This window comes from Lepidochelys olivacea (genome assembly GCF_965140295.1).
Source record: "Lepidochelys olivacea isolate rLepOli2 genome assembly, chromosome: 2".
In the NCBI taxonomy this organism is placed as follows: domain Eukaryota; kingdom Metazoa; phylum Chordata; order Testudines; family Cheloniidae; genus Lepidochelys; species Lepidochelys olivacea.
The window spans coordinates 62,298,046-62,325,896 of NC_140412.1; the positions used below are offsets into that span (position 1 = coordinate 62,298,046).

Consider the following 27,851-nt stretch of genomic DNA (forward strand, 5'->3'; position numbering starts at 1 on the left):
TCTTGCCTACCTCTCCTCCCTCCCGTCCCCTTCCCAACGCATTGCATGACGGTACTTGTAGTTCTGGAACCACCCAATCTCCTATTCCCCACACCCTGGCCCCTCTCCACAGAGAAGACTACAATTTCCGGCTGGCTGAGCGCCGCCGCGCCTGCGCCGTCTGCGTGGAAGGCCGTTGCATTGCGGGCAACGGCCGGGGCAGTGAAGAAGCAGTAAGCGCTAGTACCGGTGGCTTGCTTCCGCGTTCCGTGGGGGGCTCGCTGCGCCGCGGTTGGGGGAAAGGGCGGAATCCGTCGGGCTCCGGCCGTTACCCGAGGCGAGGGGATGAGCTTGTGAGGGGAGAGAACCTAGGGGGGAGACTGCTCACTGCGGAGCGATGTCCCAACCGCCGCCGCCGCCGCTGCCTCCTCCGCCTCCTCAGCAGCCGCAGCAGCCGCAGCCTGTCTCGAAAAAGCGGGACCGGCGCATCTTCTCCGGAACCTGTCCGGACCCCAGCTGCCAGGCGCGCCTGTTCTTCCCGGCCCACGGGCCGCTGAGCAGCGGCAGCATCGAGTGCACGGACTGCGGGCAGCGCCACGAGCAGCGGCAGCTGCTGGGGGTGGAGGAGGTGACGGATCCGGACCTGGTGCTGCACAACCTGCTGCGGAACGCGCTGCTGGGGGTGAGCGGCGGGGGCCCCCCCAGGAAGAACACGGAGCTGGTCAAAGTTATGGGCCTGTCCAACTATCACTGCAAGCTGCTCTCCCCCATCCTGGCTCGCTACGGCATGGACAAGCAAACGGGCAAGGCCAAGCTTCTCACCGAGATGAACCAGGGGGATGTCTTTGACTGCGCCCTCTTGGGCGACCGTGCCTTCCTCATCGAGCCTGAGCATGTCGACACTATGGGCTATGGCAAGGACCGCTCTGGCAGCCTCCTCTACCTGCATGACACCCTGGAGGACATCAAGAAAGCCAACAACAGCCAGGACTGCTTGATCCCTGTTCATGTGGATGGTGATGGCCACTGCCTGGTCCATGCTGTCTCACGGGCACTGGTGGGCAGGGAGCTGTTCTGGCATGCGCTCCGGGAGAACCTGAAGAAGCACTTCAAGGAGAACCTGAGCCGCTACAAGGCTCTCTTCCACGACTTCATTGACGCGGTAGAGTGGGAGGACATAATCAATGAGTGTGACCCTTTGTTTGTCCCTCCAGAAGGTGTGCCATTGGGTCTGCGAAACATTCACATCTTTGGTTTGGCTAATGTGCTTCACCGGCCCATCATCCTGTTGGATTCCTTGAGTGGAATGCGTAGTTCTGGAGATTACTCAGCCACTTTCCTCCCTGGGCTGGTACCGGTAGAGAAATGCATGGGAAAAGATGGCATGTTGAACAAACCTATCTGTATTGCATGGAGTAGCTCTGGACGTAACCATTATATTCCTCTGGTTGGAATAAAAGGTGCTGCTTTACCTAAACTGCCTATGAAATTACTTCCTAAAGCTTGGGGAGTTCCTCAGGATCTCATCAAAAAGTACATCAAACTGGAGGAGGATGGTTGTGTGATTGGAGGAGATAGAAGTTTGCAAGACAAATACTTACTGAGGCTGGTTGCTGCAATGGAAGAAGTTTTCATGAATAAGCATGGTATTCATCCCAGTTTAGTAGCTGATGTACATCAGTATTTTTACAGAAGGACTGGTGTAATAGGAGTTCAGCCTGAAGACGTTACTGCAGCTGCCAAAAAAGCAGTGATGGACAACCGCCTTCACAAGTGTCTAATCTGTGGTGCCCTTTCAGAGCTTCATGTTCCTCCAGAGTGGTTGGCTCCAGGAGGGAAACTGTACAACCTGGCCAAAAGTACCCATGGCCAGCTGAGGCCTGACAAAAATTACAGCTTCCCTCTGAACAGTTTGGTGTGCTCTTATAATTCTGTGAAGGATGTCCTGGTACCAGACTACAGTCTGAGTAGTTTGACTGCTTGTAACTGGTGTCATGGTACCTTGGTGCGTCGTGTCAGGGGAGATGGATCTGTTGTGTATCTGGATGGGGACAGAACTAATGCTAGATCCACTGGTGGCAAATGTGGCTGTGGATTCAAACACTATTGGGATGGTAAAGAATATGACAATCTCCCTGAAGCCTTTCCTATTACTTTAGAATGGGGTGGAAGAGTGGTGAGAGAGACTGTATATTGGTTCCAGTATGAAAGTGATACAACTCTTAACAGTAACGTGTATGATGTTGCAATGAAACTTGTTACCAAACATTTTCCTGGTGAATTTGGTAGTGAGATTCTTGTTCAGAAAGTTGTTAATACAATATTACATCAGACTGCCAAAAAGAACCCTGATGATTATACTCCTGTAAATATTGATAGTGCTCATGCGCAAAGAGCTGATGATATACAAGGACAAGACTTAGATTCGCAACTTCCAACCAAAATTATTCTCACTGGACAGAAAATGAAAACTTTGCACAAGGAAGAGTTAAATATGAGTAAAACTGAAAGAACTATTCAACAGAACATTGCAGACCAGGCTTCTGTAATGCAGAAACGGAAAACTGAAAAATTAAAACAAGAACAAAAAGGGCAACCTAGGACTACTTCCCCTGGCACTGTTCGTGATGGGCCATCATCTGCTCCTGCTACTCCTACAAAGAGCCCTTATTCTCCAACTTCCACAAAAGAAAAGAAGATCCGAATAACAACAAATGATGGGCGACAGTCTATGCTTACATTGAAGTCCACAACCACATTCGTGGAGCTGCAGGAAAGTATAGCCAGAGAATTTAATATTCCTCCATACTTGCAATGTATTCGCTATGGCTTTCCTCCCAAAGAGCTTCTGCCACCCAAGGAAGGAATGGAAAACGAGCCAGTTCCCTTGCAGCATGGTGATAAAATAACTATAGAGATCTTCAAAGGTAAGGAAGAAGGCAGTCAGTCTACTTCAGCACCCTCAACCCATGCTGTGAAACGTGAAGATGTTGCAGTAACCAGTAAAATATCTTCCAAGGAGTTGCAAGAGCAAGTTGATAAAGAAATGTACTCATTGTGTCTTCTAGCAACATTAATGGGTAAGACTAACTTTAATTTGTATTTAATTTGCCTTGTGAGGTATCTATAGTTCATATTTTTTTTTAACACAATACAGAAAATACCTTCTACTCTGTGTCTTTGTGGAGCCCTCTCTGAGCTCATTCTGTTTTTTTTCCCCCCAGTCCCTTCTGAAGGTAAGATGTGGTGTATACATAAGTTACTCTTCCCACCCCCACCCAGACTTCAGAGGATGCAAGGATGGATGTAGGCTAAGGGGATGAGAAGAAAATAGCTTTTGTATAATTGGAAGTTTGGATGCTACCTAAATTCTTAATTTTGTACAGAGATAAAGCCTTACAGCTTGCCATATAAAAGGTTGCGCTGGTCAGTTAAGTCAATGCAACATTGCACCTTAGACTAAGTTGGTGCAATTTTATATGTAGACTGAAACATAGTGAGGAACAGTAGTTTAGTATTGTAATTGGCTTAATGTAAGCAGAGGAGAAGCAATAGATAGCAAAGAAAGAAGCTGAATATATTTGAGTCCCAAATTAACCAGTAAGTTGGAGAAGCTTCACTTGAAAACAGTTGAAAAATGTGAATTTGAGGTAGTCATAATGCCAGAAGAAGGGACTCTTCTCTGCTTCCTTTTTCTTGTCATCTTATTTTCATTTTTCCTAAGTGGGCTCAGATGACTCAAGTGTTTTTCAATGTTACTCTCCCTTCCTGATGTCTAAACTTTTCTGGTGGCTGACAAGAAAGACTGTTTCTAGTACTGTTAGTTTTTATTTTTCCTTTCTTCTATTTATTTCTGTTTTTCTCTTCTGTTCTGCCTCCTCTTTCCCATTCTCTGCTCTGTTTTTGTCCCACTAATGTACCAGTGTGCTAAGCTGAAATGGCTTTGAATAACTCAGTGCAACAATTCCTCTTACTTATTTCCAGGAAGTACAATGTTCACTGTAGTACATTAGCTGGACAAGCACACAGAATAGTAATATTTCGAGTGTTTGTTTGGAATGGGCCTTCTCCTTTGCTTGAGGGGAATTAGTTTGGCTAATAGAAAGTAAAACGTGATATTTAAAAACAAAACAATTTCATAATCGGAGAGTGCAGTGACAGAGGCCTACACCTTATTATTTTCATTTCTTATGAGTCTGACTACACCCAGATCTCCTGTATGATAGCATTTTGAACCACTAGCTGAGACATTAGGTTGTCATATGTGTCTCAAGGGCCCATTTTGGAATAGTCTGATTAAAAACTCCTTTCCTTTAAGATGGAGCCCTAAAATACCCACTCAGAATGTATAACAAGATCCCCAGAAAATACTCTTGAAAATGCAGTGATAACTGACACTCAAAAAAGCACTCTGGCATTTTACATTTGTTCCAATGATTTCTGTATCAAACCTGCTTTGTTTACAAGTAAATAGTGTTAAATTGTGAACACTGCAAGCTCAGCCTGGGATCAGAGACTACATCACTAGTTCAAGATTCTGCATTTGGAGCTTTGTTAACAGTTTTGTTGATGAACAAGCTAGAAAAAGAATCCAGCTCACTCTCTTATGGCTGTATTCTCTTTTCAGTGTTAATAGAATAAATGGTAGCAGACACATTTTTTCTCTAAAAAGTAAACAGCTATGACTGATTACACAGAACAAAGTCATTGAGTAAGATGCTATTTTTACATAGTCACTCTTCTGATCAAAACCATACTTTATTCTAATGACTTCTGGAGAGAATTTGTGCTGACAACTGACTGCTTGCTACTCTATTACAGCTCTATTATTAGTTCCATTCATTAATTGATCAGGCAGCTAAGACTTCAAACAATGTTATGAAAACAATTCTTTTAATTTCTCGCAGGAAAAGTGTGTAGTATTCTTGGGATGCAGGGGACTGTGAGCATTTCAGATGTGATGCTTTCAGCCATCATGCTATATAAATGATAGTTGCCACCTAGCTACAGTATTACAAAGTCTGAAGAGTCTGTGCTTCTCTTATTACAGAGTGAGAGAGGATAGCATATTTGCTCTTGCCAATAAAATCCGATGGACTTGGATTAGACGAGGTAGAGAGAGAAAAGACATGCCTGAAAATTGTTTTACATTTTCATGCTTACAAGGAAAATCCATTTTGGAAAATCTGTTGTTGGTCTTTCTGGATGCTGGAAAACTTTTCTTCGACACTGGGGGAAACCATGTCCAGGCTTTTTAATGGAAGGAGCACCAGTTCAGCCTATTTGAGTGACTGAAAGCTCTTTTTGGTGCAAGTATTTCTAGATCAGCAAGTTAATTAAAGATCTTGACCAGCGACCTCTGGAGCATTTATGCTGTGTTCAACTAACTTCTAAATTGTGATGTTTTTTACAGAACTTTAAACTGGACACTTTGCATTATTATTTTTTTGGACTTTTGCTTTATGCTTTATATCTGATCTGTGAAAAATTGGCCCTGGCTTTCTCCCTCGTTTTTGCCTGGCTTGAAATTTAGAAGCCCACACCACACACAGGAACTACTTTCTGTTCCCAAAGACCTACTCTAAACACAGAGTTGCAGTTTAACTAAAGGTGTCTTTTTAAACCAATTTAGTTTAACCATTGCAAAACCCTTTGTGTTCTCTCACAAGTCAGGTTTAAACCTATTTAGATGGGTTTGGCTTGTGCTGGTAAATTAGCAGGTGTTGGATAAGCAGATATAACCAGGTTTAAACTACTAAGTGTGTCAATATAGGGACTTGTACTAGTTTAACTAAACTGATTTTAAAACTGATTTTAGTTAAAGTGAGGCAACTTCTTTGTGTAGACAGGCCTAAACTGAAAGCTCAAGTAGCTGATTTTTGTTTTGTCCTCTCCTCCCAGTGCATGAACTGACTGTTGGGGTGTCATTGAAATATATATATAAAATAAATATAGGTTAGGCTGCCTCATTTCTGTTGTTGAAAGAAAGCAGGTGCATATACTTCCTGAGAATACAATGCTGTCATTCTTGCAGCCATATCTGAAGTTGAAGTGCAGAAGTCTTTTCTTAAGGAATCCATAACCACTGTGTAATCAGCATACTCCAACATATTACTACGAGTATCATCTCTGATATGTGGAGTCCTGAGGGAGTTTCTAAATCCTATTGTGTGATCTGCCAGATTAATATGCTGTTTTATTAAACCCATCTTCTGAGCATTGAAAAGAACCTAACCCAGCAACACAGGACAAATGTATAGACCCCAAAGGTAACTTGCTAATACTTGAATTGCAAATAGCATTACAGTGCCACTAAAATGAGTCTGTCCAGATGTGATGATACATTTTCTTCCTCCCATCTGAGATCTGTTCATTAAAACATCACAATCCTTTCATATGTTTCTTCGTATGGCTGACACTACTATGGTGTGAGCTCTCTTCTCCATCCTTGTGCTTCCCTGATATATAGTCCTTGTTAATGTTACATAAAAGAACGTATAAACTAAGCAGCTCCTTTGCTGCAGTGCTTCAAAAATCCATTTGCTTGGGGCAAACAGGAATCTTTCCTGGCTGAATGCCATTTAATTCTGCAAAATCAAAGCTTTTAGTTTAAAAAGTTTCAAGTTCTTAAGAGACTGGAAAGAATAGAACCTTCCAAATATGAACAGAGTGTAAAATGATACAGTACTGTCTGTCTTAAGCCTTACACAGCTATAATGCCTGCATTGCTGCTGGTCATAGCGTTCCCAAGCTGCAGCAGAGTTAAAATTATATTTCATTAGTTATCAATGTATTAGTTACTCAGAACCCTGTGGGCAATCATGATTTCAGCTTGCTGCTGCTTGGGAAAGCTCTGAGCAGCAGAGGGGTGCTCTGGATCCATAAAGGGTATGTCTACACTTCAATTTAACATCCGTAGTTGGCCCTTGTCAGCTGACTCAGCCTCACAGGGCTAGGGCTAAGGGGCTGTTTAATTGTGGTGTAGCTGTTTGGGCTCAACTAGAGCCCAAGCTCTGTGTCCCACCTCCTCAGAGGGTCCTAGAGCCTGGGCTCCACCGTGAGCCTGTATGTCTACACCACAATTAAACATCCCCTTAGCCTGACCCCTGCGAGCCCAAGTCATCTGACATGGGGCAGCAGCAGATGTTTATCTGTCAAAATTATTTAAAATAAAAAATTGAATTCTGCCAAACCTAAATACAATACAGAATGAACAGTGCACAAATGTTAGTCATTTTAAATTTCAGGAGGCAATTTTTCGTCATGATTAGTAGCCTTGGTCCCTAGGTTAATTGATACTGTTGTTAATTTTTGAAGCTCTGCCTTGCTGTAATTAATCAATAACTGCACAAGTGTAAGATGCACTAAATGTGCTATGATTCAGAGGCATTATTCATACTCCTTGCAATTAGACTCTCTTCATACACAATCTAGATAGTTAAAAAAAGAAATAAAAAGGTGGTTAAATTTAACATGAGCAGAATTGTTAGGACCACATCTTAATTAAATGGAAACAGAAGTTTTATTTCCTGGCAGTGTTGTGAACTCAGCAAGAATGCTGTAGTGTGTAACAACTGGGAAGCAAAACTAATGAGAAACAAAGTGAAACTATTAGGAGTTTTTTACTGACCAAGGTTAATATTCAAAAAATAAATGCAGCATATCTTAAGGGTGAAAAGTACATTTAAAATGTTCTTCTTTTTTAATTATATGTTAATGTTAGTAACACAGTAAAGGGAACATTTAAATTTCATCATAATATGTCTTTTTATACAGTGAAGAGCAACTATATGAATTTAATTTTGCTTTTCTTTATAATAGTGCATTAGATAAAGCACAAGTCTGTAGCTTAATGTTTGGTGATTTTCAAAAGCACCAATGGGAAATAAATTCAAATCCTTTCGATGCGATTTGGGTTCCTAACTCCCTTATTTTCCTTTAAAAATCCTAGCCTAAATGAAAATGAGTATATATAAAACAAGAATATTTACAGTATTTTTTTAACCTATCCAAGGTTTGGGGTGCACTTAGAGAGATGAGCAACCATCTATGACAGAGGTGGGCAAACTACGGCCCGCAGGCCACATCCAGAGGACGGGTTGGATAGGGCGGCGGGGGGGGGCAGTCGGGGCGGAGGGTCCAGGGGAGGTCGGGACAGGGAGGGGTGGATGGGGCAGGAGTCCGGGGAGGGGGGGAGGGAGAGGGGGCATCGTCGTCAGGGGGCGAGAAGCAGCGGGGGCTGGGTCACGCCAGGCTGTTTGGGGAGGCAAAGCCTCCCCTAACCAGCCCTCTATACAATTTCGGAAACCCTCAGGCCAAAAAGTTTGCCTGCCCCTGATCGATGAGATGGTTCCATGTTCTTTATGTTCTTTAGTAAAAACCAGCCAAAGAGACATTGGGCCCCCATTGACAGTCTCCATCAGTGCTTCACTTGGGATACTAGATATCTGATAGTTTTGAACAGGTATTTAGAATCAAGAAACACTCCTCTTGATTTGAAAACCTCATCAACTACCAGCCCTTCTCAAACTTCCTCTTACCTCTTTTTTTTTTTTTTAAGTAGGGGCAGCTTTTTATAGCAGCAATATAGCAGACATATAGTTAAGGTTGCATAAATATTTTTCATTGTAAAGGGCATGTATGAGTTGCATATAACTTTCACCTGCCAGGATGAAATTTGCCAGTTCTGGTCTCAGCCAGAGGATGACCTCTGGAACATTTGCGCAAAAAACACAGTTCAGCCTTTGACTACAAAGAGTACAGAAAATACACTTTTTTTTAAGTGAGTTTGTTTAAGAAGTGCAATGGAATTTGCTGAAGTGTTAAACTGTTTGATTTCAAACTAACATAAAAGCTGATGGATATGGAAGTATGGCATTAAAGCCATTTTATTTGGTCAGAGTCTATTTTAGTTCATATACATTCTGCAACCTTATTGATTAAAATTTGGAATATTATCTTGGATTGTTGTCTTTAGAATAGCATTATTATTTATTTGTATTATCATAGCACCTAGGAGTCTGTCATGGACCAGAACCCCAATGTGCTAGGCGTTGTACAAACAGAACAGAAAGACACTCTCTACCCCAAAGAGCTTACAGTGTCATAGTTCATGATCGTGGCAAAGCTGTGAGTTGTAAATATCAGATCGTTTTTCTACTGGCTGCTAACATTTTTGTTCAGGTAACTTAAGGGCTTGTCTACACTGGCACTTTACAGCGCTACAACTTTCTTGCTCAGGGGTGTGAAAAACATCCCCCTGAGCGCTGCAAGTTTCAGCACTGCAAAGTGCCAGTGTAGACAGTGCACCAGCACAAGGAGCTGCGCTGGTAGCTGTTCCTCTCTTGGAGGTGGGTTTTTTTTAATAGCACTGGGAGAGCTTTCTCCTAGTGCTATGTTGCGCTCACCTAACACTTGCCTAGATATAGCTATACTGTGTTAGCACTTTGAAAGTATGGCAGATTTGTGGAGCTGCATTGCAGGAACTGTGAAATCTTCTAATATAATTGCTTCTGAAAGAGTAGTGGCAGCTTCTCTGATTGAAAGGATTTTTTAAAAAAAATAGGAGAGAAAATATTTGAACAGAAGCAATAGTGTGTCATCCTATTTGTTGGCTGAGAGAACCGAGGCTTTCTGGCTCAACTCAATGGCATTTCTATCTATTTGTAACATGATAATTTTTGAACAGTACATCTAATCAATTCCAAAATTTCAGGGAATGGTCTAGGCATCAGTTGTCAGACTCCAATTGTTTTTTGTGAAAATCAGAAAAAGCAAAGGGTGGGTGTGGACACATTGAGCATTAGCTTCAACCCCCTCTGTAAGGGTCTATAGATCACAGCCATTAACAACTTCTAGCATAACAATACCTCACCATCTCAACTCTGCCTCTCTTCCCAGTAGTTTTAAAATGCTGCCACTCTACATGATATTCTCTCCCAAACAGAAAGAAAAGAAATAAAAATGGGAGTGGAGGAGAAAGTAGGACTGGGAGAATGGGACATGCGTGGAGCCCCTGTCCACCTGGGACATGCGTGGAGCCCCTGTCCACCCATTATGCCCACCTGGCATAATGGGTGACCCATAGAACACCTGCCATGTGGTGAAGAAGGGAGCTCTTAGCATGGGTAGGTTGGGAGGGAATTGCAGGGAGTCCCTGAAATTAAGGGGATGGGAGGTTAGCACACATGGAGCTTGTGAACAAGGTGGGACGTGGAGGAATGCAAGAAGCACCTGGTGTGGGCAATGAGCTCAGCCTAAAGAAGCTATGAAGTATGTGACTCTCTAGTTTACCTTACTTTGCATTTTAGCTTGTATCCCCTACTGACTGAAAAAGTATTGAAGGGTGATATTTTATGGCATGTTTCATGCATACTGTCTCCCCAAATAGCAGATATAGTTAACTTATTTCCTTGGTGCTATTTATTATTTGACATTGCTTCAGCTGACAGGATTTGATGGAGATTTAAGACAGAGAAATACATGGCTGTTTATGATGCAAGATCTGCAGAAGAAGGCTCTTACACTGTTTTTTTTCCTTTTTAAGTCTCCGAATACTTTTCCATTTCACTTTTTTAGAATGTTCAGTACCAAGTAAAAAAAGTGAATTATCTCTCTCAAAAAAAATCAGTTGTCCAGTTAGTTTGTTTCTGGGTCAGAAGATTGGGTTCAAGTTCCACTCTAGAATTTGGGCTGATACTAAATATAGATAGGGCAGTAATAATGTCAGTTGACCTAGTTGGTCACAGTACAATGCTAATTAAATTGCTTCTTGTTCCTATGAGGCAGGTAAGTGGTTGGCATTTTCCTTATTTTGCAGATGGGAAATAGAAGCAGAGAGATTAACTGACTTGCCAGGCTCCCTTCATAAATCATTGGCAGAGCTGGGACCAGAAACCAGTGTTTCTGGGATGCCAGACCCTTGCATGGTCCTGTTAGACTAGGTTGCTTCTCTACAGTCCTAAGAGGTGGCCTGTTAAAGGTGGCATCCTTTAAATGAGATATAAAATCATGCCACCTGAGTTACGAGATGGCTGGGACAGCAGGGTTAATGTTTCCTTTCTATTTGTGTTCTTAAGTGTGACGAGTACTTGTGTCGGGACTGTTGGTAAAATTTTTCAAAACGTCCTAAGTGACTTGGAGTCCTAAGGCTTATTGATAGGACTTAAGTTCCTAAATCACTTAGACACTCTTGACAGTGCTTAATTTGTAATGAAAGAAGTGCCAGGGCTCAAGCAATTTTTTTACATTCATAACTGATGCAGCGAGCCCAGAGGTGCCAGAGTTATGAACGGCCAAGCCTAGAGGTGTTAGGACTCAGCCCTGGTAAGCCCTGGCATAAATTAAACACTGACTACTGAAAATTTTACCCTGTATCACTAAACATGACTACTTGCTTCTAACTATTACTCTATTTTTTGTCTTACAGGAGAAGATGTTTGGTCATATGCAAAGGGGCTTCCTCACTTGTTTCAGCAGGGTGGGGTGTTCTACAGCATAATGAAGAAAACTACGGGTACAGTTTGTTTCTAACTTTGAGGTTAAAATTATTAAAATCTTGGCATGAATCTTCTCAAATCATGAAGAATGAGAAAATTGATACTGAGGTGTTTGCACCTCGAGCATCCTTAATTTGTATTTTTAAATATAGCCAAGATCTTGGACTGCACTGCCATAACACTTTCTTTCAATTTAGTAATGCCATATCAACTTCTAGTGCTCCCTCATTTCTTAGAATAAATTAAATGGAAAAAATTAGTAAAGTTCCAAAATGGGGGACAATGAAGTAAAAAGCATGCTATTTGAGAAAACAACATTTTAAACAATATATTCAGGTTAAAATTATTTAAATCTGTAGGACTTCACGCATCAAAAATTTAGATCTGTGACTGCTGAACCATGGAAATTCCAGAGCCTAGGCTTGGAACTTGCATGTCTAGATGCTGATGTCTAGAAGTGTCCAAAAAGCCAGGGTTTAGCAAGTCTTTTTGTTTGCTCTGTTTTAAAAACACAATTAATATGCACCAGGTACATATTAACTTTCTTTCACTATCTTTAACACAGGAACTGCAACCATATAAACTGAACCAACCGGTAGTTGGTTTTCATGGTAGCTTGAATAAATGCTTCTATTTCTTCAAATGCTACTTTGTAATTTTTTAGAGTAGGGGTTCTCAACATATGGGTTGTGATTCACAAAAGGGGTTACCAACAGTTGTTTGTAGGATTACAAACTGGCTCCGGTTCTTTGTTAGTCATGTGGAGCAGATTTGTTTAGTCACTTGAAATCAGTCTTTCTCGGTCATGGAAACAGCCCTTCTGAATTTCTGCAAGAAACTTTCTCCTTAAAATGGCATAGCACTTGGCAGGATTCTGAAATTCTTACACCTTAGAAGGGGAACCAGCTATAAGTGGCTAAGTGTTAAGAGTATGAAAATCCCATAGAATCTGGACCAAATCACACCTCCATTGTGACCACCCATGCTTCCCCCTCAAAGTATTGATTCAACTGGAACGTTAGCACTTCAGAGTCTGCAGCTGCACTTTATACTGCTGCTTAGGTTGCAGAAGAAACCAGCAGTGAAGAGGAAACCCCAACATTGATGGCCAACGGAACACTGTTTTTGGCCTTTTCTGTAACTTCCCTACATTCTTACTAATAGAAGTACTGTGCTCAGATGCCATAGTGATGGGCACAATGTAGGAACCTAAAGATAGTCTATATGACTAAATAATACTTATTTTAAAACTTAATCTGGGTATAATAAAGTAATTATGTATGGGATGCTTTCCAGTAGCAGTAAGCCTGCTAATTGTGTAAAATATTTTGAGGTTATGAATGTTGGTAGCTGTTTCCAGCGAAATTATACAGTCATGAAGGAAAGTTACCCGGAGTATTCATTCTAAAATTGTCTCTGTACAGCTATGTATAGGGCCCTACCCTATATGGTCTATTTTGGTCAAATTCATGGTCATGGGATTTTACAAATTGAAAATTTCATGATTTCAGCTATTTACATCTGAAATTTCATGGTTTTGTAATTGTAGGTGTCCTGACCCAAAGAGGAGTGTGGGCGGGGGAAGGGTGACCAGGTTATTATAGGGGGGCTTGCAGTACTGCTACCTTTAGCAGCTGGAGAGTGGCGGCTGTTGGCTGGGAGCCCAGCACTGAAGGCAGAGCCGGCACCAGCAGCAGCAGTGCAGAAGTAAGGATAGCATCGTATGGTATTGCCACCCTTACTTCTGCGCTGCTGCCTGCAGAGCTGGGCCATTGTCAGCAGCCACCACTCTCCGGCTGCCCAGCTCTGAAGGCTGTAGCGCAGAAGTAAAGGTGGCATGGTATGGTATTGCCACCCTTATTTTTGCACTGCTGCTGGCAGAGCGCTGCCTTCAGAGCTGGGTGCCTGGCTCTGAAGGGAGCACAGAAGTAAGGGTGGCAATACTGTGATGCCCCTAAAATAACCTTGCAACTCCCTTTTGGGTCAGGACCCCCAATTTGAGAAAAACTGGTTTCCCCTGTGAAATGTGTATAGTATAGAGTAAAAGCACGCAAAAGACCAGCTTTCATGGTCCGTGGTGTGTTTTTCATGGCCATGACTTTGGTAGGGCCCTAGCTATGTATCTCCAGTTAAGCTTCCTGAGCTGCATAATTAAGGAAAATAGTTTCCGTATGTTAGCTGCTCTTCTTTGCTGAATGCAAGATAACTGGGTTTAAGTGCCATGGTTTTCACAGCTTTGCATGGCATGAGGCTGCAGTCTGAGGAAATAGTGATTTTTTTTTTCTTTCTTATATAAAGGCTTTCAAAGTTCTGTTCTTCGTGCTCTAAAATGCATAGGTGATATTGTTAATTCGTTTCCATATATGAAGTGGATGTTCATATATTGTTGGAAATTCCAGTAATTTGATATGCTGAAGACCAAAGCAAGCAGATAGAACAAATTTATATTCTTCAGAAACTAATTTTAGAATCTGAGAAAACAGCTTTCTACAAGGGAAATAATGTTTCCTTTTGAGAAGTTATGCTATTAATAGTACCTGATTCTCTTTAAGTTCCTTCTCTGAAATATTAGTTTTTTCTTCCCCAAGTCTTTGCACTCAGAGTACAACTTAGTTCTTGTGGCATCATCTCGATTAGCACTCATTCTTCTGCTTTCTCACCACTCGATTTATTTCTAGATTCTGTTTTACTAATTTCCGCTAAACTCTTGATTCTTGGTTGAAACAGCTGTACCACATCAATCATCTCTTCATTGTATGTTAAATACATGTTTATCATAGTGTATAAAAAAATGTGTTTTTGCTTTGAGACAGCCCTGCAACAATGAGCATGATTTATGATTAATAAACTCACACAACTCATCCCATACTCTTCTACAGAAATCTGTAAAGTTCATTAATGCTTCAGTGATATTTCATGCCCATTATTTTGAACTTAATTCTTGGTCTCTTTCTGGTTTTCCATCTTTCTGCATGTTTAATCTATGCTGTGGAGAATGGTATATTTTGTGTAGCTTGTGAATTTGTTTTAACAATGGCTGATGGAGAGGACATTTCTGGGCAATTATAGAATCACAGAATCGTAGGACTGCAAGGGACCTCAAGAGGTCTAGTCCAGTCCCCTGCGCTCGTGGCAGGACTAAGTATTATCTAGACCATCCCTGACATGTGTTTGTCTAACCTGCTCTTAAAAATATCCAATGAAGGAGATTCCACAATCTCCCTAGGCAATTTATTCCACTTTAACCACCCTGACAGGAAGCTTTTTCTAATGTCCAACTTATACCACCCTTGCTGCAATTTAAGCCCATTGCTTCTTGTCCTATCCTCAAAGGTTAAGGAGAACGATTTTTCTCCCTCTTCATTGTAACAACCTTTTACGTACTTGAAAACTGTTATCATATTCACTGTCTGTCTTCTCTGCTTCAGACTAAACAAACACAATTTTTTCAATCTTCCCTCATATGTCATTATTTTCTAGATCTGTAATAATTTTTGTTGCTCTTCTGTGGACTTTCTCCAATTTGTCCACATCTTTCCTGAAATATGGCACCCAGAACTGGACACAATACTCCAGCTGAGGCCTAATCAGTGCAGCATAGAGGAGAAGAATTGCTTCTTGTCTTGTTTACAACATTCATGCTAGTACATCCCAGAATGATATTTGCTTTTTTTGGGACAGTGTTGACTCATATTTAGATTATGATCCACTATGACCCCAGATCCCTTTCTGCAGTACTCCATTCTATGCAGGTTTCAGGGTGGTAGCAGTGTTAGTCTGTATCAGCAAAAACAACGAGGAGTCCTTGTGACACCTTAGAGACTAACAAATTCACTTGAGCATAAGATTTCATGGGCTAAAACCCACTTCATCAGATGCATGGAGTGGAAAATACAGTAGAAAGGTATAAATAAACACAGCATATGTAAAGATGGGAGTTGCCTTACCAAGTGGGGGGTCAGTGCTAACGAGCCAGTTCAATTAAGGTGGAAGTGGGCTATTCTCAACAGTTGACAAGAAGGGAGGAAAAATCACTTTTGTAGTGCTAATGAGTTCAATGTAATCAAGGTGGCCCATATCAAACAGTTGACAATAAGGTGTGAGTATCAGCAGGGGGAAAATTAGTGTTTGTAGTGACCCATCCACTCCCAGTCTTTATTCAGGCCTAATTAGATGGTGTCCAGATTGCAAATTAATTCCAGTTCTGAAGTTTCTCGTTGGAGTCTGTTTTTGAAGTTTTTTTTGGTGAAGAATTACCACTTTTAAGTCTGTTATTGAGTGTCCAGGGAGATTGAAGTGTTCGCCTACTGGTTTTTGAATGTTATAATTCTTGATGTCAGATTTCTGTTCATTTATTCTTTTGTATAGAGACTGTCCAGTTTGGCCAATGTACCTGGCAGAGGGGCATTGCTGGCACATGATGGCATATACCACATTGGTAGTCATTTCCCATTTTGTATGTATGCAGCTGATGGTTCCTTCCTGAGTGGAGTGTTTTGCATTTGTCCTTATTGAATTTCATCCTGTTTACTTCAAATCATTTTCCAGTTTGTCCAGATCATTTTGAATTTTAATCCTGTTCCCCAAAGCACTTGCAACCCCTCCAATCTTGGTATCATCTGCAAACTTTAAGTGTACTCTCTGACATTATCTAAATCATTGATGAAGATATTGAACAGAACCGGACCCAGAACTGATCCCTGCGAGACCCCACTTGATATGCCCTTCCAGCTTGTCTTTGAACCACTGATAACTACTCTCTGGGAATGGTTTTCCAACCAGTTATGTACCCACCAATGCTTAATTTGTAATGAAAGAAGTGCCGGGACTCAAGCAGTTGTTTTACATTCATAACTCATGCGCCAAGCCCATTGGTGCTGGGGCTATGAACTACCAAGCCTAGAGGTGCTGGGGCTCAGTCCTGGCAAGCCCTGGCACAAATTAAGCTCTGGCACCCACCTTTGAGTAGCTCCATCTAGATTGTATTTCCATAGCTCGTTTATGAGAAGGTCATGTGAGACCATATTAAAAGCCTTTCTAAAGACAAGATATACCGTATCTACCACTTTGCTCCTATCCACAAGGCTTGTTACCCTATCAAAGAAAGCTGTTAGGTTGGTTTGACACTATTTGTTCTTGACAAATCCATGCTGACTGTTACTTATCTTATCTTCTAGGTGTTTGCAAATTGATTGCTTAATTATTAGTTCCATTATCTTTCTGGGTACTGAAGTTAAGCTGACTTGTCTGTAATTCCCTGGGTTGTCCTTATTCCCCTTTTTATAGATTGGCACTGAATTTACCCTTTTCTAATCCTCTGGAATCTTTCTGGTCTTCCATGACTTTTCAAAGATAATCGCTAATGGCTCAGATATCTCCTCAGTCAGCTCCTTGAGTATTCTAGGATGTATTTCATCAGGCCCTAGTGACTTGAAGACATCTAACTTGTCTAAGTAATTTTTAACTTGTTCTTTCTTTATTTTAACCTCTGATCCTATCTCATCTTCACCGGCATTCTCTATGTTAGACGTCCAATCACTACTAACCTTTTTGGTGAAAACTGAAACAAAAAAGTCATTTAGCATTTCTGCCATTTCCACAGTTCCTGTTATTATTGTTCCTTCTTCATTAATAACCACCTGGAATTGAGGGCCTGCGTTAAAGCCAGACACCAACTGGTGATTAACTGACAGGAAATGCCTGACCCAGAAGTCACTATTGCCAACTAAGGAAACATGAAAAGAAAGTGAGAGGAGACACAACTTTTGTATTTGAATGTTGCTGCATTACCATGAATTATTTTTCCAGTATTAGTGTCTAAGAAGGTAGGCAAATGGGATAAGTATTAACATTAAATTACAAATAACGCTTTGAAGTGGTATGAATATTTTAAATTGCTATGGTTATGTAACTAGTAATACACAGTGAAGGAACTTACTCCTTTGTGCGAGCGAGGGAAGTTGAAGCTGTAACTTTTGTATCATCAGTTCACTGGAGAAACAGGAGTGCATGTATTTTTAAGTTCTGTAAGTGATAGTAATACAAAATCAAGTTTTATAGTAGAGTATAAATACTGTTAATCTCTCAGATCCTATCCATGGCCTTTCAAACCGCAGGACTACCTATTCAGAGTTAATAGTCTGTTATGGAAATAGTCTTAAAACTAGATGAAAGGTACAGAAACAGGGAAGAAAGAACTCAAACATATGAACTGTTTCTTGAACTGCATAGCTCCATATTTCATCAGGCTTACCTCTGGAACAATCCTGTCATCCAGAAATGAGCGTAATGTCTCTGGGTCCATATACGCTCCAGATGAGTGATCTTCAGTGGGTTAGGGAAGAACCCATTCAAGTTGAGAGATTTGGGAAATATCATGAGCATGTGTGTTAGAGGCCTCTTATTTTCATGTCAAGAACCTGACACTATTGATTTATTTGTGTGTGTGTGCGTATATGTATTTGTGTGTGTGTATATGTATCTCCAGGTGTGTTAAGTCTGACTGCGCTGTAGGAAAGACAGAGATGTTTAATTCCTGAAACCCTTAGAGGCCACTGAGGAGGGTAATAATTTGAGGCCAAATTCTGCTCTTGGTTATTTGTGAAGGTGTGTATCTCCCATTGGCATCATGGGAGTTGTGTGCTTGTAGCTCTTCTGAAGACCGAATTTGGCCTGCCATCTCTCTGCAGCTGCAGGTCTCTGGACCAGTAGCAATGGAGGGTATTTTCAGCCAAATAGGCCCTTATATTGACTAACTTGGTCTGTAATAAGTGATCATCTTTTTATACTTGTCATCATCTTTTCTGTGTTCAATGTGAAACAATGAATTTAACATATTTAAAATGATTTTAGTGCCTTTTTTGTTGATGCCACCAAAATATTTGCTTGACTTCATTCTGTTTGACATAAAGAAATAGTGGTTTTCTGTATTTTTCTACCCTTGAATAATTTCTGCTTTTTTCCCCAAGAATTGCAAGAGAATATACAGGAAATGCCACAAAAATGCCCATTTTTGCTGCTTTTCTGATATTGTAAATTTTGTAGGTCTAATATGAGAATTGCAGTGAACAGAACTGGCTCAGGCAGTGCTGCAAAGTCTTTGTTGGTGGATGGTCCCTAAGCAACAGGGCCCCACCAGCACTAAAATGCTGTCTTATTGCTCACAGTCCAGCACTACATGTAACACCGAATAGCTCATGCAAGTCTGTTCTGTGGTGACAACTGGAACACTCTGAGAGACCAGGATGTATCCCCTTCTTTCACACAACAGCTTGGAAGCTCAATCAAAATGACTGCATGGCGCTCCAACCTTGCTTGAACCAGCCCTGGCAGGAACACTGCAGAATCAGATGGGCAATGGAGCAGTAGATCACTAAACATAGTTTTATAACATGTTATGTTTCTTTAAAAAAAAAAAAAAAAAAAAAAACCCTCCCCCCAACACCCCCGCCCCGCTTTGTAGGCTCCCTGCATGTAGTGGACTGAGACATCATTCTGTGGCTCAGTGACATTTCTCTTTCTGAGAAGAAGATATTTAACTATTACAATCCATATTATTGAGGCCTAAATGCTGTCGGGAACACAGCTTACTAAAATCCTCCCACAATTCCAGTGATATAGAAACCTTCCTAATCGCACACACTCCCTGCCCTCCTACTTTAAGTGACTGGGGGTATGTCTACAATGCAGTTTAAAAACCTGCAGCTGGTCTGTGCCATCTGATCTGATCAAAGGGGCTGTTTAATTGCGGTGTAGATGTTCTGGCTCAGGCTAGAGCCCGAGTTCTAGGATTCTGCAAGGTGGGAGTGTCCCAGAGCTCGGACAACTGCTCGAGCCGGAATCTCTACGCTGCAATTAAACAGCTACTTAGTCTGAGCCCCGTGAGCCTGAGTCAGCTGGCACAGGCCAACCGTGGATGTCTAACTGCAGTGTCAGTTGCTAGATTTTTAGATCTACTACAGGTCTCTGGCTGGAAAAAATTGACTAAAATTTTTGACATTTTACCTCTGTCTAGCCTCAGTTTATAGTTAATCTTATTTCAAATTGCTGCCTCTTTGTAATACTCATCTGGAAATGTGTCATGTTCTTGTGGGCTCATGCCATTCTATATTGAACACTTACATGTTTTAGTCCACTGGTTCTCAACCTTTTTTGGACCAGGACCTATTTGTAAATGTTGATGGCCAATATTGACCCAGTAAATAGCTTAAGTAGAAAACAAGTATTTTGGCCCCAAAATACTTCTTATCCACTACATGTAATAATAACAATAAAAATAATAAGTTAAAGCTGCTGCCAGCAGCAGTGTAGAAGTAAAGGTGGCAATACCATACGATACCATGCTGCTCTTCATCCCGCCCAGCTCTGAAGGCTGCTCCAAAGGTAATACCATTGGTATGCACAGTGTTAACATACGGTAAAGCACAAGTGGCATCTATTTTAAAAAGAAAATCCAAATATGATCTATTTTTAAAGTTTGTTTGCAACCCTTTCATACATTCTTGTGATCCATTTTGGGGTCATGGCCCATGGGTTGAGAAACACTGTTTTAGACTATCCCCAACTCAACCCTGTCTTATAGTTATTTAATGTTAACTTAATATAAACAAAACTAGTGTTAGGATCCTGTAGATGCTCTTATGAAACTGGCTGCTTTAACCTAAGCTGTGCTGCCTCTACACACAAGACACTAGAACAATTTAAGGAAAACTGGATCTCTTCAAAATTGCTAGAATTTCAGAAAATGATTGTACGCTGTGATCTGTATAACTCTCTTCCTTGCCCTGTGAAGGTGGTCTTCTGATGCTTGAGGATTCTCCCTTTATTTGCCTATCTTTTATTCATCCCCATGTTGTGATAACTATTGTTCCAGCTAATATAACTCCCTCAATCTTTTGTTTGTTTAGTGCTGCCAAGGTGATCAGTGCTGTCTGATTTATAAAGACAGAAAATCCGTGCTCCAAAGAGTTTACAGTCTGAGAGAGAGAGTACTAAAAGACACTGGGTCAAATTTCTAAAAGCATCTAAGTCCCATTTTCAAAAGTGCTTTAGGCATGTAGGAGCCTATGTTATATTGACTTTCATTGAAGTTTCGGGTCCTTAGTCACTTAGGTGCTTTTGAAAACTTCACCTTCTGCTCCTAAAATGGCTAGATAGGGCCCTCAGTGGGGGACATCCTCCAGACGGTGTGCTACCTAAAAAGCATTACCCAGCCTTTGGCATTCAGACTTGAATTCTAATCCTGTATGGTAGTACATACTCTACCACTAAATCAGAGTCAGCTTCTTGAAACTTAGAACTTGTGTTCAAAGGCTGCATTATTTAAAAATGAAGTCTTCTCTGAAAATAAATTCCCTTCCCTGAAATCAGCTGTTTGCAGCCTATCCATTAGTTATATTGTTTCTTAGCATTTATTGGAATCCTGGAAGCATATTCTGCAGCTTTCACCTTCATACCTTGCCATCTCTGTGGAGTAAGCAAACAACACATTACAATTGTATATCTTGCCATGTATTCTTTGTTCCAACCTGTTGTGGTGCATGTTTGTGTTTGCTGTAGAGCAGCACAGAATGTTTATTTCTAATGTGGTGGTCACTGCATGAAAAGCCTGCATAAATCTTCTGATCACACTTGAATAGGTCTACTATAATCACTTTACCGTTTTCTGATACCATAACTAATATTTTGAATTTGACTATGTAATATAAGTATGTTTTTAGAAAAAATGGTTTTAATTAATAACACTATTGATTTCCCCCTATCTTTTCTATAGGTCTGGCTGATGGCAAGCACTGTACTTTTCCATATCTGCCTGGTAAAAATTTTGTGTATAATGCAGCAGAAGATAGATTAGAGCTGTGTGTGGATGCTGCTGGGCACTTCCCTATTGGTCCTGATGTTGAAGACTTGGTTAAAGAGGCATTAAGTCAAGTACGAGCAGAGGCTACTTCAAGAAGCAGGGAATCAAGTCCTTCACATGGACTTCTGAAATTAGGTAGTGGTGGAGTAGTAAAAAAGAAGTCTGAGCAACTGCATAATGTAACTGCATTTCAAGGAAAGGGCCACTCACTGGGAACTGCATCTAGTAGCCAACAACTTGATCAAAAATCCAGGGAAACACCACTTTTAAGAAAGCATAACACAGAAACAGACTTCAATCCCAGTCCCACTAAAATAGAGCCTTCTATATTCACAGCTGCTTCTGGTAACAGTGAGCTTATTCGCATAGCTCCTGGAGTAGTGACAATGAGAGACAGCAGGCAGCTTGACCCTACCTTGATTGAGGCACAGCGAAAAAAGTTACAGGAAATGGTTTCTTCTATTCAGGCATCAATGGACAGACACCTGCGGGATCAGAATGCAGAGCAGTCAGCATCAATCGATCTGTCACAAAGGAAAGTAGAAGCAGTGAGTTCATCACCTAAAACTGGCAGCATTCAGGCTAATTTGCCAGAATCTTTTTCTGTAACAGGTGGCACTGAACATTCAAATACAGAAACAACTGCTGGCAATGTGGTAAATTCAATGGGAGCAACATTCCACACAAGACCTAAAGCACAAAAAGGAAATTCTGTTGAGGAGGCTGAGGAGATGGATAGTCAAGATGCAGGGATTGCCAATACAACTGAGCCGATGGATCACTCTTGATTGGTTGAAAGCTGATGAGGATAGAGATTACTGTTCAAATGTAATGTTTGTTGGCTGGGCCACATAAAATGATTGGTCATTAAATCTTGTATGTTTCAAAGATTATATCTTCTTATCCAGTGCATGATAGCAAGTGTATGGCTGGCAATAGCTTTTAATATTCCATGCTGCTGCCCAAGCTGGCCCTCAGTGACCTGTAAATTAGCTATTAGAAAATGCACTGAGATGAATATCTGCTGTAGATGTGGGTTATTGAAAGTTTTGTAATTTTAATTCTATGAAAGTCTTAAAATTTAAGCCCATGTGAGATTACCAAAAAGGCTAGAACAGAGAAAAAATACAAAATTGACAAAGTTAATGTGTTATCCCAGAAGTCTGTGACCACTCAAAATTATAGTGTAAACAGACATTTATATTAATTTCAGAAGAGCAACTGAAATTTAAATTGTATGTTAAACTTCATAAAACAATATATACAACACTTTAATTACATGATGCTGGCATTCCCTTAGATTTAAACACTTTTGCATCCATATTCCTGTATGTGCTTGTCAGAACCTTGGAATAAGAGTAACTATAATTAAGCTCTCTTTAACTTCTGCATATTGTCAATTTGAGCAAGATTAGAAAAAAGGCTACTTAGTGTAAGATGAAGACAAAGCGAATGCGGTGCAGTTACGCATGGCTGTCTGAGCCAACACAGCCATTTCATTGCTCTCTTAGTAAGTGATAGCATGCACTTTTTTGCCATGCAGTTTTTTTGATATTGGGGTAAGGGGAGAGAGGTTGGAAAGTGTTGTAAGAAGTTACAACAGATCAATAGCAAATCAGTTCTTAAAGATTTTGATTATTAGCACTGGTAAGTGGTGGCTATAGTTAAGTAATGGCTAATATCTTCAGAGCATGAGGAATTAACAGAATTCACTAGAAAGAAATAGCTCTTGAATGAGTTGCATTGTCCTAAAATGTTCTCCAGTGATAGTTGAGCTTCTAGAAGCTCATTTTTAAAACTCTGTGGAAACAGGAAATATGTACTGTTTCAATGCCCATAAAGACTACCGTTTCTATTGGCTTCTCTTCAGTTTGTGATGCAAATTTCCCTGCATCAGTTCATGATAAAGCTGGTATCCGCTTAAGTAGCATATTCATCAGGTCTACAGTGCTAGTTCTTAAGAAGCAGCCGCTGTGCGTGCTCCATAAAGATGGAATGTTTATCTTTATATTGATATTTCACTTTGCCTTCTACTTGTATATTCATATTTTAAGTGCATTATTGCTGCTTCCTCTGATTTAAGCTAAAATGGATTACGCAAAAGGTGTTAATACAGCCTCAAAGGAATTTAGAACATTTAGATCTTGAAGTCTGTTTCTGTGTGCACATGGGTTTTTACTAGTTCCACAGATACTAAGTTTTTTTATTATAAACATGTTTGTATTCAGAAAAATATCTCCTTACTTTTTACATTTATAGTCACATCAACAGAAACAAATTCTAAGCACTGTTATGATAGAATGCCCTAATTAAGGGAGGACATATTTTTTATATGGAAAAGTACCTGAAGCAAGTCACTTCAAATATAGTCCCAATTTCATTAAATTATTAGTAATTAAAACATCATATATTGGCTTTCTCTTTTCATACAGGGAATAAATATTTAATAAGGTAGTGCACTACTTACATATGAAACATAAAAATCACCTTTTCATGAATAAATGCTAATTTAAAAGATATCCTTTTGCTAACTTAGTTATTTGGTTGAGAATTGCAATACGTGAAGTAAACTTCACCAAAATTGACCTCTAGTGCATTGATTAACTGACAGTGCTTATCCAATGAGAAATAGGATGCATACGCAGCAGCTGGAAGCTTGCTATAACCTCAGATGTTGTATTAATGTCCACTGCTGCAGCCTAGATGTTTGGAGGCTAGAGACAGAAATGGAATGTGGAGACAGAAAGCACAAGCTTCCACATGGTGAGAGGTGTTAGAGAAAGGGACTAGCAGTATATAGTGTTCCCAAAAATCACTATAAATGAGCAGGGGTTGAGAGAAGAGGTACATGGGTGGCTTTGAATTTTAGAGAATCTAGCTGATATAAGAATTTCTTAAACACACACTAAAATCTCTTCAAGGAAAAGGCGAGAGAAAGAAACCTTCCCCATAAGTAAAGTATGTGTAGGGTGTTGGGAGAGTCTGAGGTATTTCCATGCATTTTTAAATTTTACACACCATTCTTTCTTAATCCTATTCAGAGGGCTGGTGTGTACCTGTCAGCTACCTATTGCATTTTCAGGGGGACTGCATAAGTGTGTGTGTTTGCACATCTTATTGCTTGAAGAGGAAGATTCAGAGCAGTTTTGATTTTGATTTTGTTTGGTTTATTTTGTTAAATCTTTCCACATACCCTTCCTATATGAACAGAAATTATATAGATGCAGATTATTCATTCTTTATTTTTGGCCCACAATTAGTGTCATGTGTCTAACAAATCATGTCTCTCAGAACCCTTCACTTTGTGAAGTAAAGAAATATGAAGGAGGTATAGTTAAATGTTCCTAGAACTCCAGGATGCATGAGAACTGTAATTGAAGCTCATTTTTTAGCTTGATGTGAGCTCCCCTAGTTTTATGCAAGCTTGCAATAAATGTGCATATTTCTTTGCAGTTTTCTTTATTTCAGTTAACTTTCTGATGCATTTAAGCATCAGTGTTTTTAGTGAGATGGCTTTCCAACATATCCAAAATGAAGTTAGATTTCATCTATGCCCTGGGGAGGTGTGTATCCGTAAGAAAGAAATTAAATAAAGAGCGCTGATACTTGTAAGTTTGGGCGAGTGTTTCATTTGAACTCTAGTGGGTCTAATAGAAGCAAATATAATTTGAGAGAGATATACGTGCCTGTTTTTCTGCCACTTGTGTGCTTGTCATCTTTCCCTAAGAGAGTCAGGAAAATGCTTAGGGGGTGAGGCATGCTGGTGGGAGGAGAGCTTTAGTAAAATAATAATGGTTAATAAAGCTGTGTGACTAGAGCTTCTCTCTAAAGATGCAAAGATCAGTCAGTATTGTTTATCATCAGGCCTACTAGTACTTACTACAGAGTCACCAGTGTGAAATTGAGTAGCGGTTCCCACGTTTTGGGACAACTGTACCGGTTACTATCCCAGCCAGGGCCTGCCAACTTTTACTCAGTGTGCCTGACAAATTAGACTAAGTTTTGGAGCATCCCAAGCTCCATTGCTGGTTAATGTATGTAATTTGAATGAGAGGCAAGGCAGGCCGTGGCAGTATGCCAGGGCCCAGTGCAAAGACTTGCTAATGTAGGGATTGAAATCCAGACTATTAGACAAATGCTTTTGAATCAGTATCGGTATGCATACTGGAAACCACTGGAGTACAGCATGCAGTTAGCTTTCCAGCCAAATGCAAGATTTTAACAGTATTGTTATAACGGTTGGCTATGAATAAATACTTGCTACTGTGTTATATTCTCTGGGAATTAATATTTGAATTTCATTGCTTGAGTGAAGTAGAGATTGATGTATCTTTCTTAAAAAGCTGCATTAGTTACTATAATATATTCTTTGGGACAACTTCTCTTTTGCAATCACAAAGACACTCATTCATACAGTTGGATTTTTTTTCTGAGCTTTTCAAGTTTAAATAGTATCTATTATCAGATGTAAAAATATAGCAGAATTTAAAGGATTCTGATCATATTTGAAATTAAAGGCAGTCCTTTATTTTACACATCTATTTATTGTGTGGTTTAGTACTTACGTGGAATTTTTAAAACCACAGCTCAAGTATGTGAACATAAAACAGCTCTTTGTAAGGATGATATTTAGGTATGGCTGTGTTAATGTCTAAACAAGGTTTCTGTAGCCTCCAAGAGAATACTTTGGCAAACTTCACAAAAGTACGCTGGCTCAAAGCTGTGTGCTAACTCCATACAAAGGGTGTATTTTTTTTAAAACCAAAGTGTTTAATTTAAAATCTTCAAAATATGGATAAAAAAGGGAAGGTGGGGGGAACTATACTGCCCCCTAAGACTAGCTCACTAATTCTGCCTTTTCTTTGGAACACACTGAAATGCTGGATATTACAATTCAGAATTCAATATTTAGAAGTGTGGGAGTTTAAGCACTATGCTCCAACATAACTGAACAAAATGTGAATGACTGAGGAAAATGCCATTGTTGTTTGTACATTTGTTTGGCACCTGACCATTTTTTTTTTTAAATTATGGAGTCTACATACATTTGTAGTACAATATTAACATGAAGTTGAGCCTCCTGTTTAAGAACACCAGTAGTGATCTGTTCAATGTTGTTTTGCTTGTGAATATCAGTTATTGAGTATTTTAAATTTTAAGATGTTGCATAAAATCTGTAGAATGCAGAATTCCCTCTGAGCCCTTATGCCTGTGGTAGAGCAATAAAAGATTGAAACATGATTGGTATTTTCAGATTTATTTTATTTTTAATGAGGATTATTGCCAAGAAACTAAAGAGTGCACTATTTGGAGGTAATGCTATTTAAAATATGTATAAATAAGCATTAATAGTGTATATATTTAGAAAACAAATCTTTTTAAACAGTAAGTGCTTTACATGTTGAATTAAAAATAAATTAGCATAAGGCATTGTACCATCTTCACAGCACTGGCTGTTATCCAGCACATTTGGTTTGTTTTATTTGTGATTCCTGTACTAATTACATTTGATTTTTATCTGTAATGTAACAATAGTGTATTATAGCAGTATATAGTGTACTATACTACACTTCACTGTACAGTATTTGGAATTTTCTTTGATTGCTATATTAAAATTATAAGTTAAAATGTCTGCTTCTACTTTATAAAGTACAACTTTTTGTCTAGCCTTTCACATTTCATATTTTGTTAATCTTTTTAAATTAAAATTGTTTGCCTCTTTAAAAAAAAATGTTAAAGGGGGCGTCTTAATTAATGCATTAATTGTTAGTACACCTAAATTTAAATCACATGCTACTTGCATACAGTAGTAGTAATACATGAGGGGGAAAATAACTTCTCTTGTGTCATTGTGTATTAGTTTGTTTAGTGACACTTCTGCTTTAAGGAAATGTTTTTCTCTTTAGAGTGAAAGTGGGACCTCTCAACCTCACACCTATTTTGAATACTTCAATAAGTATTTAATGTTGCTACACTTAGAAAGCTATCAAAGATGCTTTAAAGATAGGATTTAATGTGCACTAAAGCTGAACTCTGAAGAATTATTGATTTGAACATTAGAAGATGTCACTTGCAGAGGAAAGTAATGAAATAAACATGAGACCAAGTTAGACGTTCAAAGTAAACATGCAACCTGGGATATGAAGTAGTGAACTAAAAAACCTTACAATTTAAAGCAAAATTTTACAAAGGTTGTGTGTGTCTAGGTAAATATAAAATAATAAAAATAGCAATGGTTTATTTTGGGGGTGGTAGGGAACCTAAACTTTAGAAATCCTAGCAATACTTGAGTAATACTATGTTTATGTCTCTACTGCTTAAAATACATCTGCTAGTTCCACTTGCTGTAAGTTAAATTTTCCTCTGAAAATGGGCTTGGTAAAAATGGCATTAGAGCTGGTGCACATAGTTGGGATATTTTTTTTAAACCTGACCTGAAAATCCAAAAAAGTTGGTGAATCAAAAAAAGAACAAAATTTTCATTTTGTGTTGAATGAAACATTTTGTTTGACCTA

The 27,851-nt window shown here is 39.7% G+C and overlaps 1 protein-coding gene across 1 annotated transcript; it reads left to right on the forward strand.

Moving 5' to 3' along the window:
• Window positions 1–195: 195 nt before the first annotated feature.
• On the forward strand, window positions 196–26,926 carry VCPIP1 (valosin containing protein interacting protein 1). Its single transcript, XM_084618236.1, has 3 exons — window positions 196–3,059; window positions 11,408–11,494; window positions 21,250–26,926. The coding sequence occupies exons 1-3, from the start codon at window positions 377–379 to the stop codon at window positions 22,122–22,124; spliced, it is 3,645 nt and encodes a 1,214-aa protein (XP_084474362.1). The 5' UTR covers window positions 196–376; the 3' UTR covers window positions 22,125–26,926.
• Window positions 26,927–27,851: the final 925 nt, after the last annotated feature.